The sequence below is a fragment of the Semicossyphus pulcher genome, unplaced genomic scaffold (genome assembly GCF_022749685.1).
Source record: "Semicossyphus pulcher isolate SPU_LCO1_2020_fin unplaced genomic scaffold, fSemPul1.0.p SCAF_6, whole genome shotgun sequence".
Taxonomy (NCBI): Eukaryota; Metazoa; Chordata; class Actinopteri; order Labriformes; family Labridae; genus Semicossyphus; species Semicossyphus pulcher.
Window position 1 is genome coordinate 19050747 of NW_027211737.1, and position 15284 is coordinate 19066030.

General features: G+C 43.1%; 1 protein-coding gene across 2 annotated transcripts; it reads right to left on the minus strand.

Moving 5' to 3' along the window:
• Positions 1–7133: 7133 nt before the first annotated feature.
• Positions 7134–10827, minus strand: slc14a2 (solute carrier family 14 member 2). 2 transcript variants are annotated; one of them, XM_069683046.1, is made up of 10 exons: positions 10760–10827; positions 10145–10204; positions 9871–10045; positions 9254–9443; positions 9019–9147; positions 8708–8900; positions 8281–8428; positions 8065–8199; positions 7852–7901; positions 7134–7759 (listed from the first exon to the last, which is right to left on the minus strand). In XM_069683046.1, exons 1-10 carry the CDS (start codon positions 10781–10783, stop codon positions 7349–7351), a joined length of 1515 nt encoding a protein of 504 aa, XP_069539147.1. In that variant the 5' UTR covers positions 10784–10827; the 3' UTR covers positions 7134–7348. The 2 variants fall into 2 exon arrangements, with proteins under 2 accessions (XP_069539147.1, XP_069539148.1); XM_069683047.1 differs by lacking the exon at positions 10760–10827 and having other exon boundaries at positions 10141–10204.
• Positions 10828–15284: the final 4457 nt, after the last annotated feature.

Here is a 15284-nt window from a genome sequence, read left to right on the forward strand (position 1 = left end):
ACCCAAGTAAAATGCAGACTATCAGTGATGTTCAAGAGGCTGATCTGATGGAGCCTGATGGGAAAACGCCCAGTGCCAAGAAAATCAGATCCTTCCTTGGAATGGTTTTGTATTACCATCACTTCATTGAGGGTTGCTCTGCCAAGGCCAAGCCACTGTTCGACCTTGTAGCTGAGCCTGCTAAACCACGAAAAAAAGGAAGAGGAAACAAACCAAAGTCTAAGACAGGACATGTAAAACTGTCTCCTGATGACTGGAATGACAAGTGCAAAGACGCATTCAACAGTTTGAAACATGAGCTTGAGAACAGTGTCACTTTAGCCCACCCAGATTTTGAGGCTCCATTCATCCTTGCTCTTTTGATGGAATCAGTGCTGTTCTCTCACAGTTGCCTCCAGGAGAAAAGACTGCCAGGCCAGTGGCAAAACCCTGTCTCGTTCTCAACTGAACTATCCAGCGCACCGCTTGGAGTTTCTCGCTCTCAAGTGGGCGATTTTAGCCATTGGCTCAAAGGACGCTGTTTCACTGTCTGGACAGACAATAACCCTCTGACGTACATATTAACCAAGCCCAGGTTGGATGCGTGCGAACAGAGATGGGTTTCAAAGCTCGCAGCATACGGTTTTGACCTAAAGCATGTTCCTGGCGCAAAAAATGTGGTTGCCGATGCACTTTCATCAGGAGTTTGTCTCACACTTGAGACGTGACCTGTCGGAAGCCTCTCGCATTGCTCGTCAGAACAGTCTGACTGAACAGGCTCGCCAGACTAAGAACTACAACTGAAAGACCAGAGGGTCACACCTCACTGTTGGTGACAGAGTCCTGCTTGCAAACCGTGGTGAGCGGGGGAAAAGAAAAGTTGCTGACAAATGGGAATCAACGGTCTACGAAGTGGTGTCTGTAAAACCTGAAATCAATGCGTACTGTATCAAAGATCCTGTGACATCGAGGGAAAAAGTTGTCCACAGAAACCTCTTGCTTCCTGTGAGTTTTCTTCCTGTGGATGGGGATGACAGTTTGGAGTCTGACTGCCCGGTTCCCTGCTCAGTTGTTGGTAGTGTACAGAGTGATCCACAGATCCCTGTTGACACACAGGACAGTGAGACAAAGACATTGAACTGGCTCCTGCATATGGACAACACAAGTGACACAAACTCTGAAGGACTATCTGACTGTTGTTCGGATGTAGCTGTGTACAGCCCCTCCACTGGAGCTGATGTTCCTGCTGTCCAGCCGCCTGAGCCTGAGGTTGTGCGTACCTCTGATCTCCCTGTCCAAGTCCCCGAGTTACCCCCAAGTCCCCCTGAACCCCCACCTGATTGTGTGTCGTCTCAGGACACCCCTCCCATAGCTGGGGACGTTTGCCAAGCCCCTCCCCCAGCCCATGCTACTGATACACAGCTAAGTGCACTTACACATGACCATGCCATCAGCACACAACCACTTCCATATCACTCGCTTACAAAACAGCAACAAAAACAACTCCTGCCTACCCGAACGCCCTCATCCAGGTCTACACTCTGTCCCGCCCACTACACTCTGCGAATGTAAGGCGCTTGGTACTCCCATCACAACAGGGCCCTGAGTCGCTAACTAGACTCTACTAACTAGAGTCCCTTTCACCTTTAAGAAGAAGCTAAAGACCCAGCTCATTCATGAACACCTCTGCACTTAATGATATTGATGCTATTGATGATGATGATATCGAGGATGTGGTGAATGTTGACTAGGATTCTCATGATGATGACGATGACGAACTATATTGACCTTGTTGATGACGATCATTCTAACGCCCTGTGCGCTGCCTGTCGGCACCAGTGTCCGATCGCACTTGAAGCTGTCCTGTCTTGATCGTTGCCTGTGTTTTATTAACTCTCAGATGTACGTCGCTTTGGACAAAAGCGTCGGCTAAATGAAATTGTGACATTGTAACATTGTTGGGTGAGCAGTGAAGCAGAACTGTGACATTTACATCTTTGCAGTGCTGAGGTGTGGCAGCAGATCTAACACCCGGTTATATGCAAACTCCTCCAGTCATTTTGTGCACAATAAATATTAGTCAAAGAATAATGTCTAGGAACTTCAAACAAGCCTGCTCCCAGTAGAACAAAAAAAACACATCCAAACGTCGGCCTACCCTTTGCAGCTATAACAGCTTCAACTCTTCTGGGAAGGCTTTTACACAAGGTTTAGGAGTGCGTTTATGGGAATTTTTGACCATTGTTCCAGAAGCGCATTTGTGAGGTCAGACACTGATGTTGGACGAGAAGGCCTGGGTCGCAGTCTCCGCTCTAAATCATCCCAAAGGTGTTCTATCAAGTTGAGCTCAGGACTCTGTGCAGGCCAGTCAAGTTCTTCCACACCAAACTCATTCATGTCTTTATGGACCTTGCTTTGTACACTGGTGCGCAGTCATGTTGGAACAGGAAGGGGCCATCCCCAAACTGTTCCCACAAAGTTGGGAGCATGAAATTGTCCAAAATCTCTTGGTATGCTGGAGCATTCAGAGTTCCTTTCACTGGAACTAAGGGGCCAAGCCCAACTCCTGAAAAACAACCCCACACCATAATCCCCCCTCCACCAAACTTTACACTTGGCACAATGCAGTCAGACAAGTACCGTTCTCTTGGCAACCCACAAACCTAGACTCGTCCATCAGATTGCCAGATGGAGAAGCGTGATTCGTCACTCCAGAGAACGCGTCTCCACTGCTCTAGAGTCCAGTGGCAGCGTGCTTTACATCACTGCATCCGACGCTTTGCATTGCACTGTGATGTATGGCTTGGATGCAGCTGGTCAGCCATGGAAACCCATTCCATGAAGCTCTACGCACTGTTCTTGAGCTAATCTGAAGGCCACATGAAGTTTGGAGGTCCGTAGCGATTGACTCTGCAGAAAGTTGGCGACCTCTGCACACTATGCGCCTCAGCATCAGCTGACCCCGCTCTGTCATTTTACGTGGCCTACCACTTCGTGGCTGAGTTGCTGTCATTCCCAATCGCTTCAACTTTGTTATAATACCACTGAGAGTTGACTGTGGAATATTTAGTAGCAAGGAAATTTCACGACTGGACTTGTTGCACAGGTGGCATCCTATCACAGTACCACGCTGAAATTCACTGAGCTCCTCAGAGCGACCCATTCTTTCACAAATGTTTGTAAAAGCAGTCTGCATGCCTAGGTGCTTGATTTTATACACCTGTGGCCATGAAAGTGATTGGAACACCTGAATTCAATTATTTGGATGGGTGAGTGAATACTTTTGGCAATATAGTGTAAATAACACCAGGGAGTAAGGGAAAGCAAGGGATATCCCTGCATCACACTTCATAACAGGACTTCAGTGAATGTTTGACTGAAGGCCTGCATACAAACACAGAAACCAATCCAGGTCAATGACCTTGTCATACGACTACATTGGAAAAACTTCAGCTGTTACAAATCATGCAAAAGGCCAATTTGACATGTGTCACAAACACAGTCCATTAATCAGTCCATCTCTGTTGGCCCCATTCAGTCACAGGACTGTTTGCAAACCAAACCATCTGAACTATGCAGCCCTGCTAGGTGAGGCCGTCAGGTTGACATAATCAGCAGAGCTGGTCATGGTGACAGGAACCTGCCTCAGCTGCTTCTGTTCTGCGGACGTCAGATTGATCTGTATGATCCGTCAGTGACATGACGTGTAACGTCTGATCACTGATAAGCAAAGAGCTGTGGGGGAAATGTTTGAATGAGGAAGTGTGGTCGACAGATGATCAGAAATACATACTTGACCTTGTTCAGCGCTACATGAAAATGTGATCTACTAATGCTACTTTCATTCACCATTTTTCATTGTTTTATTTGCAGAACAATCTGTGTCTCTTTCCTGTTCTGTCTTTATTTTGACTTTGCTTTTTTTTAATTATGGCTATGTGCCTGCTTTGTGAATGGAAAAGTGGCTGCTCCGGTTTCCTTATTTTGTGATAACTAGCATTTAAGTGTCTGTGTACTGGGAATTGTGACTACAATTAGACTATGAAGTGTAAGATCCCTGCATGTGATGATGTGATGCACGTTTTGATAAGACTGGCTGAGTCTCGCATTTTATATCAACCTGCATGCTACAGAGATTCTAGGATAGGGGCACGTCCCACCTTATAGTACACTTACAAAAAACTGCGTGGTTGCCGTGGTGCACCACTACAGATCACCAGAAGTGTCCTCTCTCTGATCCACATACTGATCTGCTTTTCAGCGCAGGCTAAACTGTATTGTCTCTGAAGCTTGGTTGGTCCTATTTTATCCGAGTATGCAAATATGTTGCAATATGTGTTGCTCTTATGAGCTTAGCTGTGTCCTGCAATGATGTTTGACAGAAGGGAGTTTAAGGAGTTATTGTCAGGAAATAGCTGACGTTGGGATTACGATGTTGAAGACATGCCCTGTAATTATGCCGCCACCTGTATTCTGTCAGAGTTTGTCAGCAGTCACTAAAGGTCATACACGTGTTAAAAAACACGGAAGAGAAAATCCGGGACAGCTGGTTGAATACATTTCTAAGAAGATGCCACCTCCGCGCTAAAGCCATGAGGGCTGATTGGTATGTGCATATATATATAAACTATAAACTAATGCTCAATTGGTTGCTGCCCGAGTCATGCTGTTAATCTGAGGATACAATAAGCAACACCCTGATGCAATATAGCTCGTTCATTAGCATTCCTGATAAACTCACTTTTTAAAATAATTACCACTTTATTCAGCTCTCTCAGAGAGATGCACACTACAGTTCAGTTCAGGAGACATTTCTGGAAGCATCAGCTGTTGTGCTCTGCCTGCTTATCTGATCTTTACAACTAAAGTATCTTCATTCTGTATCTCACATGATGGATTGAGGAAGCTTCTACAAAGGTTGGTGTGGTATATATTCACTGCAGAAAACCTAATCTCCAAACTGTCAACAGCAACGATTTGACCTAGTTTATAACTTGAGTCATTTAAGTTGTCAGTAGCTACTTTGTAAACGGTCAATTTGAGTTTTTTCTGGTAAAATGGATACATTTTAAGGTAGATATTTTATTATATTATTATATATTTTATTTTAGAGTTAAAGGACGATATGACCCAAGGTCTTTAATGGCACATGGTCAGAGCATACAAGAGTAGAACTGAAGCACTGAACTGAAACTGTTACTGTTCATTCTGCTAGAACCATGAGACATTAAACTATTAGATCTCTGGAAAAAAGACAATCATAATGGTTTAGTAATTCAATGGACCTGATGTCCAAAGTGTTCAGGTATAGAACATTTCCTGAAGGCCCGACCCACCTGCTCATTGGCCCATGAAAAAGTAATTCATTCAGGGCCTAAATCTAGCCTCAGGAAACATTTCACTTTGGTTTTAACCCTCTGAATATTGTACCATTAGCTTTAATGTCTTTTTGTTCCTTTAAATGCAAAGTACTAAAGTATACTTCTGAAGCTCCCTATCCACAGCTTAGAAAATATTAACAGGGAGAAAAAAGAAAAAAGCAGCTGCCTGGGACAGAAGCACAAGCGAAAGTCAAGGTCACGTGACCTCACACGACAAAATGTTTGAGAACACATTCTTCTCAGTGTCTTCATTCTTGAGCTGTTAAATATCAGCAGGCACGGAAAACATTATGTCCATGTCCTGAAGTGGAAAAGCACGATGAACCATGTTCAGAACATACAGGAACATTGTAGATTGGAACCGGATACAAAATATACCACGTACGGTATCTGAAAGAAAATCGGTAATGGTCCCATTTCCAGTGGTGCTGGTTAGTGTTGGTTTATTTTGATCCAGTGCAGTCAAGCGTAAATTATTGTCCTTCATTATGAAAAGAATCACTTTCACAGTTTTTTATAAAGAGAATGCAACTGGCCAAAATATGTAGAGGTAAATCACAGGTAGTTTTGAGTTCAAATTATATCTTGATTATTGTGTTTTCTTCTGCTCCAGCTCCAGCATGATTTCTTTTCATCTGCTGTTTCAGCCAAACTGCCATTTTCATGATAGAGAGTAAATAAACATGAAGAAGGCACCATATAAATAACAAATAAACCATTTTAACTCTCATGAAGCTAATTTATTGCAGGGCTGTTGTATTGGACAGTATAAGTTACAGACTTATAAACTGGAATTAAGTGTGTATTGATATGAATAAGTGTTTCAAAATCGTATGTTACCACATAGTTAATGAAGAATATCATAATGTCCAAAACTAGCTTAATGTAGGCCTAACATCGGGATATGAGCGCCATCACCAGAGCGGTCAAAGCTCTTCCTTTCCACCCTGAATTCTTTGCTGTCCACAGGAAAGGTGAAAATATTTTCTCTGTTAGGCTCACCTTTGCACGGCGCCCCCGAGGGGTCACCGCAAGAATTTTTTTGAGGAATACTTCTGCATTCCCTCGCTATACATATTGTGTTAACTCGCAATCATTTCCTTCTTCGTCTTCCAATATCTCACAATATATCGCAATATATCTATTTCCGCCCAGCTGCTCCCAACGCAATGCACCAGCATGGATCAACTCAGTGAAATTTACTTTGAACTAGGCATCAAGTATGCTGATATTGCGAATACGAATGCTTATGTAATTAGTAAAATTGAACTTAAACGGATTCTTAGATCCAGACCTCTCTCCGGAAGAAAGCAGGCATTGCATCTATATTTCTCTCTGTCACCCGCAGCTATTGCTCCTGACGTATTAAAAGTCATGTTATGAGCTGATTTATTGTTGAGTTGTGGTTGTCCTGCGGCAGTCCAGAGTCTGCTACTAAACGGGGTTTCGGTGTGACCTTAAAGAGCAGGTTAAAACTCTGTCTTATAAATCACATTTATTTTCATTAACAAGGATCCCCATAAGTCATGGAAGAAGCTGCTCCTGAAGTCCACACACACAGAATAGCAAGTAATAGCACCATGTGATAAAAAAGTACCGTTTCCTCTGTTTTGTTGCAAGTTTGAAAGATGACTGTGCCTTATAAATAAATGATATATTACTATAGAAGAAGAATATTATACCAACAGATGACAGATTTAGCAAATTATTAGTAATTATTTTCAACTACAGTTTAGTACTTTCAGACAGTATAAACCAGCATGGACCAAAATCTTAATTAGAAAATAATTTATTAAAAAAATATACATTTAATATATAAACAGAGTTTTATGCCATCAAATCCTCGAGTACAACAATAGGGCTCAGAAAGAATTGCCAGCATGAGTCTTCAACTCATAGTAAAAAATACAAATATTATTTACAGACACACTTTTTCACATTCTCTGTCGCTCTCTCTTTCTATCTGTCTCTCTCTCTGCAGTGTAGTCTTAAACGTAATCAGCTCTCGTGCCATCAGTGTCTGTGATTTCTTCTTCAGTAAAATGTTGATCTAACCCGGATTCATGCTCTTCATAATATGTCTCGTCATATTTCCCCTCTGACGCCTCGCTGGCCTCTCTCCCTTCTTCTATTCTTTCGAGGTCTAGCTTCAGTTGCTCCTTCTCGTTTAGTATCACTCCTTCCTCGATGGCTCTCTGCTGCTCCTCCTTCTCACTCTTCTCTTTCTCAGCCTTCTCCATTTTCTCCTGCTTCTTCATCTTCCAGAAGAAGCGCAGGTTTTTCTCGGGGTAGGTGACTTTGGCCAGCGGCAGCTTGAAAATCTGCTTGGTCCCCGTGGTTAAGAGGAGGAATGTGAGAGCAGATAGACAGAAAGGCCACGTGCAGGCTGGCAGACCAAACTGTGGAGGGAAAAAACATGACGCTGCAGTTAGTGACTTGTGATTATTGTAAGCTGACACATATGTAGGACTGAAAATAAATATGTACTTACCGTGGACATGATGTTGGCAATGGCTGAGCCGAGGTATGCGCAGAAAAAAGCTGCAGAGGAGGGAAAGAGAGATCATCAGAGATGACCCTCATGTGCACTCTGTGCTCAAAGATGATATCTGGTTGATCTCTGTCTATGCTACACAGTATAACATGTCACGTGATCATCCTTACTGGTTTTGATAGAGATTGTATTTTTAGATTGTCTACTCACCACATGTGATGGCGAGCAGGTGCACCTGCCATGTGAGAGCGTAAAACATTCCTCCAATGGCAATGCAGGCTAACACGCAGTTGTATCCCCAGAGGCCGAAGTAGATGTCTCCAAAGGGAGCAGCCAGAGCCAGGCCTGCAGAATGTACAATTAAAACCATCAAGGAAGTGCAGACTTATAAAGGTTGCCAGTCGAGGAATTGTCTGGTCGGCTCACCAGAAAGCATGCCCACTGCAGATCCCAGGACGGCATGAGCACAGGTGATAGGGGAGGAGATGAAGAGCGAGATGATGAAGATTCCTCCGGTCCAGGGGTTGTCACAGCCGTAGACCTGGCCTACTCCCACAGGCACTGACATGAACAGCTGGGAGGGTGCAAACATAAAGGTTCAACAACTGTAGATGCACAATAAGCCACTTATGGTGCCTTATAGATTGACATATCCGCCACTCCCCTACTAGCTCTAAAAAACACACACTTCTTCAGAAGCAAACTGAGCAGAGGTTAAATAGCAAGAGTAATTTAAAACACCTAGCTGAAGAGTTTTCAGGCCTACATTGCATTATGTCAAAGTGTTATCAGAGCGCAGCATCTAAAGCACGGGGTCCCTGAGAGAGGTGCACAATCCTGGCGAGTCACTGACCTTGGCCACATCGATTTCGGCCCAGGTGATGTTGGGCAGCTCTGAGCGCGGCTCAATGAGGACTTGGGGGAAGTGGTGGTTGTAGTGTCCGGTGGCGACCATGTGGAGACACACCAGGATGTTGAAGGGCAGGGTGAACACAGGCAGGTCCCAGCGACTGTTAATAGACGCCAAGGCGCTGGACACAATCGGGCTGTTGCACAAGAATACAACGTCACCAGCATTAGATTGACTCCATCACCGTTTGGTTATTTCTTCTTATGGTATGAAGCTACTGTAGCATTTTACCATTAATCAATCTAGTTGCTTACCACATCATGGACATGACGATGTTGGGTAGAAGGAGCCACCAGTACCAGTTTCCTGCTTTGGAGAACACAGCCATCAGCAGACCCACCAGGATGCCGTTGTATCCGTACAGACCTGCAGCTATTGCACCCCTGAAGCAAACACAGTGTAAAGTCATCACAGCGTAATATAATCCAATACGGTGCAAGTAAGTTCAAGTATCGAGACTGTAATTCTTCATATCTTGTTTGTTCCAACCTGCTCTGTTGCAGAATAAGGGCGGATATGGTGGCAAAGAGGGTGCCCACAAAGCCGTTGAGAGCCCACCAGTAGTTCTGCAGGATGAGGCCGCCAAATATGATGAGGCCGCTCAGAGGGTTGTTTACGAACATCACCTGAGCAGCTCCACGCAACACCCAGTCCAGCAGCTGCAGCAAGAAAAACTGCTCTATAGGACGGAAAGAGGAACATTTTTTGCTGAGTAGTGATTGTTTTTGTCTGATTATTTCTGCAGCAACGTGCGAGATAAAATCTATATGTGTCATTGTTTATCTGCTACACGGTGTTTCATTGGCACTAAATTGTTTGCAGATAGCTATCACACGGTACAAACAGTCCTGACCTGCGGCATGAGGTCCTTCTTGTTTCTCTGTCTAATTAATAATTGCACCAGTCACATGTACTGATGTACGATAATGTGACATTATGTGAGCGATTTACACTTTTACAGTCAGCCAAATCTCTTAAACTGCTTTCAACAAAGACTCACACAAGCGCAGGTGAGTCACCCCATCTACTCATTCATTATTTCTTGTACTACCCATATCTGGGCCGGGATGGAATTTTATCCATGTAAATGATAAGTGTTAACTTACTTTCCATCCATTTTCCAAACACTTCCATGTCTCCAGAGAAGTAGGAGACCCCCTTGAAGAAGCAGTTCTTGGCCCTCTGCAAGGTCGGGGGTCTTGGGTCCTTCTTCGTGTCCTCCTGGGGTTTGTCATGCTCAGACGCAGGTAGGTCAGGTTGCGCCATCAGGGGCCGGAGCTCCTGCAGAGAAAACAACCGCAATTTAAAGCATGTTAAAAAAAAAAAAAGAAACATTAGGCATCTAACATTCTGTAATGCTTGAATGTGACACTGACTTACGACGGTCGTTGCAGGAGGGGCAGCGGCAGAAGTGGAACACTTGATATTCTTCTGAATATCCTTAAAGGAGGGAAGAACTGGCATCACTCAACAGCACATTAAAATGAAATATAAATTATATATATGTTATAAATTTCATGAAGTTGAATAACTGCTTTTATTTGTTATTTACAGCATATTTATCTCCTTTTTTTATTATTTTTCTGCAGAGAGAAAGAGACACTCTAAAGACAGTTAAATTTATTAAAACTGTAAAAAGTGTTTAAACATTTTTTCGGTCTGTATGAAATAAAATCTAATAAAAATTAATATTTACTAAAAATAAAGTTATTTAATTTGGCACTATTGAAGATTAGGAAAAATTAAACCAAATCCAATTGGTATCCTTTTAATATGAGTCATTATTTATACACATTTTCTGCACATAGTTTATTGCTCCACTGTGGTTAAATGTAACTAATCATCTATTATAGTCAGTGCTCACAGATAAAGGTTTACATAAACTAACCATATACTTTGACAATCTTCTTTAAATATGACTTTACTCAATCAAACAGAAACATTATAAAGCTTTACTGTCCTGGGAGAGTTAAAGACAGTCACAGGGTCTCCTACCTTTGTGCAGTGTTGTCCAGGCATAAGTCTCAGAATAGGCTCAGGCTGCAAAGGCTGTCAGCTTCTCTTAAGCTGTATCATGGAGACTTCCTGCCTATGATTTTTATAGCTTCAGTCCACAGCAGTCCCACCTCTTCTTTCCCTCTGCCGTATCTCTCCGAAAATCACTGGCCCTCTGCAGTGACAATCTCTGACGCAACCATGTCTCACTGTGTCTCTCGACCATATTGACAGATACATGTTAGGTGAAGCTGAGGTCAGGTGGAGTTTTTCTTGGCAGCTGCACATTTTTGTTGTGTAATCTGAAATGCAGCAGAGCCCAAAGCACCTGTGTTCTAGAGAGTGTAGTAGACTAGTAGACTGTGTTGAAATCCCCACCTACAGCTTAGTAGCTTTTACACTTGGACGGCACACCCTTTAAATCTAAGGATCAACACTTTCAAACTGCATCGGAAATATCCATCCGTCTTTCTTCTTTGACAGGAATATGTGACCAAAATCAGAGCATTGGAACAAAGCAATGACCCCACGACTGCATCACAGGTAAGCTTTCACTGGATACACCCTTACTGAAGCTGTTTGCCACCCAAGTTAAAACAACAGAAGTTAAAACAACATCCTGCTGGGACGCTGGTTTACCTCAGCTGGTAGAGCAGGCGCTCAATGTATAGAGGCATCGTCCGATGTATCGATGTATCGTCCACAGTGAGGAGCGTTTCCTGTCACTATTATGAGAGTTAAAAGCAGACAGTTTAGCTCTTAATTGTAGACATATTATGTAACATAGAATGGAAATATTCAATGAAAGGACGAGGCCTTTCACCCCTGTATGCCAGTCTTTCTGGGTTACATTGGTATTTGTAAATATTATTGTGTTCTCTAAATTATGATTGTCTCTTGATATTATCTTGACACACATACACACACGCACCGTAACAGAACGAAAAGTGATTACGTTGGGTGTGTTTGTTCCTTTAGTATTTATTTAGTCATTAGACCCAATTAAGAGTGTATTTACAGAGATGATGTTGCTGCTGCAGACATCTAGTTATTGCTGGGGGAGGGAGAGGAGTCGCCGGAAAAAGAGGCTGAGCGCCAGAGAGAGATTTCCAGCAGTTTCTCTGGACTCATTGAAAGAGGAATGAAGAAGATCCTGCGATAATGAAATAACACACCGGTGTATGTGAGACAATTCTTCTTTTCATTTCCGGATGTTGCACAGTCACCCATGTGCTTATCATAATCAGCGTATTCTTGCATAACATCGAGATCTTGGTTAGGTAACAGTCCACAAAACCACAGCGACTGACCATTGTGTAACAGATATTTGACCTAAAAAAAATGCTGATCCAAAATAGTTGTGGTTCACTTGGATGTTGACATTTTTTCTACAGAACAAAACAGTGGTTGCCAACATTTTTTTGAATATCTAACACCATCACCAACCACACCTGTGCTTGTACATCATGCAAACGCAGCTCAGCGTCAATGCTCTTACATTGACCGAGTCGACCCTTTAAAGGGATAGTTTGGTTGTTTGAAGTGTATGAGATACTTATCAATATTAAGTGTACTACATACATTGGATGCCGGTGTTTCCGTTTAACGTGTGGCCATGTTAAGAGGAGTGAGTTCGAAACCCGTGATATTTCTTTTAGTTTGTAGGCTATTACTTTTATTTATGTTTTTATGCTTATAAAAACAGCAACATTGTTCGCTTATGTTTCACATGATTACACACACAAGAGACTCCAAAGACGGTTTGGTGTATTTAAAACATTTATTAGGCTAGATACACATTCACAGGAAGAGCGACTTGGTCTCTTCCTGTTTCAGCGTAACAACAAGCAGCGATCAAAATGCAACTGAGCGTTAGTACATGACACGTTTGCACAAACAAGACTTCAAAGACGTAACAGATAAATATATTTTGAGGCATTCTCGAGGGCAGCTACGTATTCCCTTCCCATTTCCAAAAGCTGCTGTAACTACGACAACCACAGAAGCATTTGGCTGAAAGTCGCCAGTTAACATGGCCACACGTTAAACCGAAACACCGGTCAGCACGGTCCGTGTATTGAGTAATTGGCACAGAAGCTAGGCTATATGGTGCTGCAGATAGGGTCAATTCTCATGAAATGTATCCACTTATAAGGACGTCTCACCTAAAAATCAATAGTGGTATCGATTGTACGCTATATTTGAATATTTCACCGTGTTTAACCTATCATCTCTGAGCAGTCCGTTCACACCTTGCATTAGAATGCGTCTCCAAAAGCGTTTCCAGTGACAACTTGTGATCGGGTCTTCGTTCCTCGCTTTATATGCAAATAAACAGGTAACCTACACCATTATAATAAATATCAGCTGAGTAAAAACGGTGATGCCGACTCGCAGCAGAGGGGAAGAGGGAGATAGAAAGAGCTTGCCAATATGGGCGAGCAAGACGGGTGTGAAACAAAATGATGTGCCCTTCATTCTCTTTGGGGGGCCTTCTCAGATGACGGCCCTAAGTCTCCTTTTCGCCCCAGTCTGGGTCATATCTCCTGCCTGCGTCCGGGACCTGTCTCACCCTCTCCCTTCGTGTCTGTCTGTCCATCCCTTATTGAATTAATATAGGAAGTGAACTTTCCCGCAGTTTTCTGCACAGTCCTGAACGCATAAACTTCATTTTTACACCCTCAGAACGACAGGGAAAATGGTATAACTAAAAGAAATCCCCGAACAAAGTGGAAAAGTACTTAAGTGTCGAGTAAGTATCAGAGAAGTAACCTGTGACTCAAATCAGCCTCCAGGTAAGAGCTGCTGTAATGCAGGGACGACGTTTAGCAGAGCATAAAACCTTCAAGTTGTCACTGATTCATTGCACTCGTCTTCCTCTACCTGCTCTACCCGACAGATTGGATCATTAATATGGTATGACTCCATTATGAGTTGTTGTAATGTGACTCCATTATGTGAGCAAGGGTTAAACAGTCACAACAAACTTCATTACTGAACTCGCGTGCTAGAACCATAAACTACTGACATATGTTTTAACTCGTCACGGAGGAGACTGAAATAAACACTGATGCCTCGAAATGATCTACAAAAGCTAACAAGACCATCAGGAAGAATACTGACCATCTCTACATAGTTAATCTTAATGCCTGCAACCAGCTGGGATGGGCTCCAGCCCCTGGACAGGATCATCAAGAGATAAGACATACATCTTTGTCCAAAACCAGACGATTCACACGGTACACAACCGGCTGCTTCATGAACGGAATTGTTCACATACTTGTCTTTGTAGTACGGGTGTTACTGGAGGACACTGCTAGAGGGGGAACACCAGAGAGCTCAGGCCTTATGCAACTACTGTATGTGCAAGATGTCAACAACAGACATGGAGACACTCGAGGACATTAATATTATGTTAATTCTGAGATCACAGCAGCTTTTGTGTGTTCAGTGGACAGAACACATCGTCTGCACCGACCCCGCTCTCCAACATTTCCACATAACGGTCCCGGGTTTGTTTCCATTGAGTTTTGCAGGTTTCCAGTTTGACCTCTTAAATCAAACTCATCTGTCACCAGCTATTTTGACATGCATGTTTGTACTGTGCAGTGGCAATGACACACAGATGTGGATAAATGCGGACTTTTCTTCAAAACTTTCTGCTATTGTTGTCCCCTCTGTCGCTACACTGCCACTATCATGTAGTGTTTTTGGGACGTGCACAGCTGACGCACCAAACAGACGCAGGGAACGCGCATTAGCCATCATGCGTACGCAAGCACGTAGTTAAAAAGCAAGTATTTCTCCAGCTTTATACTTTGTAGTATGGTGGGATGTAGCCAGGACTGTCGGAAGAAAGGTACGTGTACAGCTTTCAGTTATAAACATACGCTGACCTAAATACCTCTGAACCAATCAGGGCAACGGGATGTGTGATGTAGTGGTAGGAAGCACGGTGGGGTAACATCTGACTCATTATCTCTACTTGTAACGTATCTCTACTCTAACTTATTACACAGATATTTGACATGACGTAACTTTAGGCCAACACAAACCATTTACACAGGCCACTTCATACGACACTGGTGTGATAGCAGATCTAGAATGTTCGGCATCAGCGACAGCCATCTTGGTTGTTTCTAAAAAACGCCTATGCGGGTTTTAAACTGGCACAAATAAGATTACAGGCTGTGATTCCCAAAACCTGAATCAGGTCAAATTTAAATCTGTCTGACTCTAAAGAGCATGACGGATCTGCCAGAGGAGATTCAATGTTATGATTAAAATAGTTTGTCCTTGGTTTATCTTCACCTCTGTCCCATTAACCCCAATCGAACTTAAATTCTGTGTCAGAGCTGTTATACCGAGACTAATTTAGAGCTCCTTTTCATCACAGTAACTCTCTTGACGAAATATAATTTATTGAGCAAGTCAAAAAGGCCGGACAGTCATCTGAGATCATCGGAGCTTTGTTTGGTGAACAGCCACATCACCGGGACCACAACCAGCCAAGTCACACAACCAG

Coding starts and splice junctions, on each gene's coding strand:
- slc14a2 (XM_069683046.1), bottom strand. CDS start 10,783: ATGCCTGGACAACACTGCACAAAG. Junction 8,429..8,707: donor CCGAAATCGATGTGGCCAAG/GTCAGTGACTCG, acceptor GCACCCTCCCAG/CTGTTCATGTCAGTGCCTGT. Junction 8,200..8,280: donor TGCAGTGGGCATGCTTTCTG/GTGAGCCGACCA, acceptor TACATTCTGCAG/GCCTGGCTCTGGCTGCTCCC.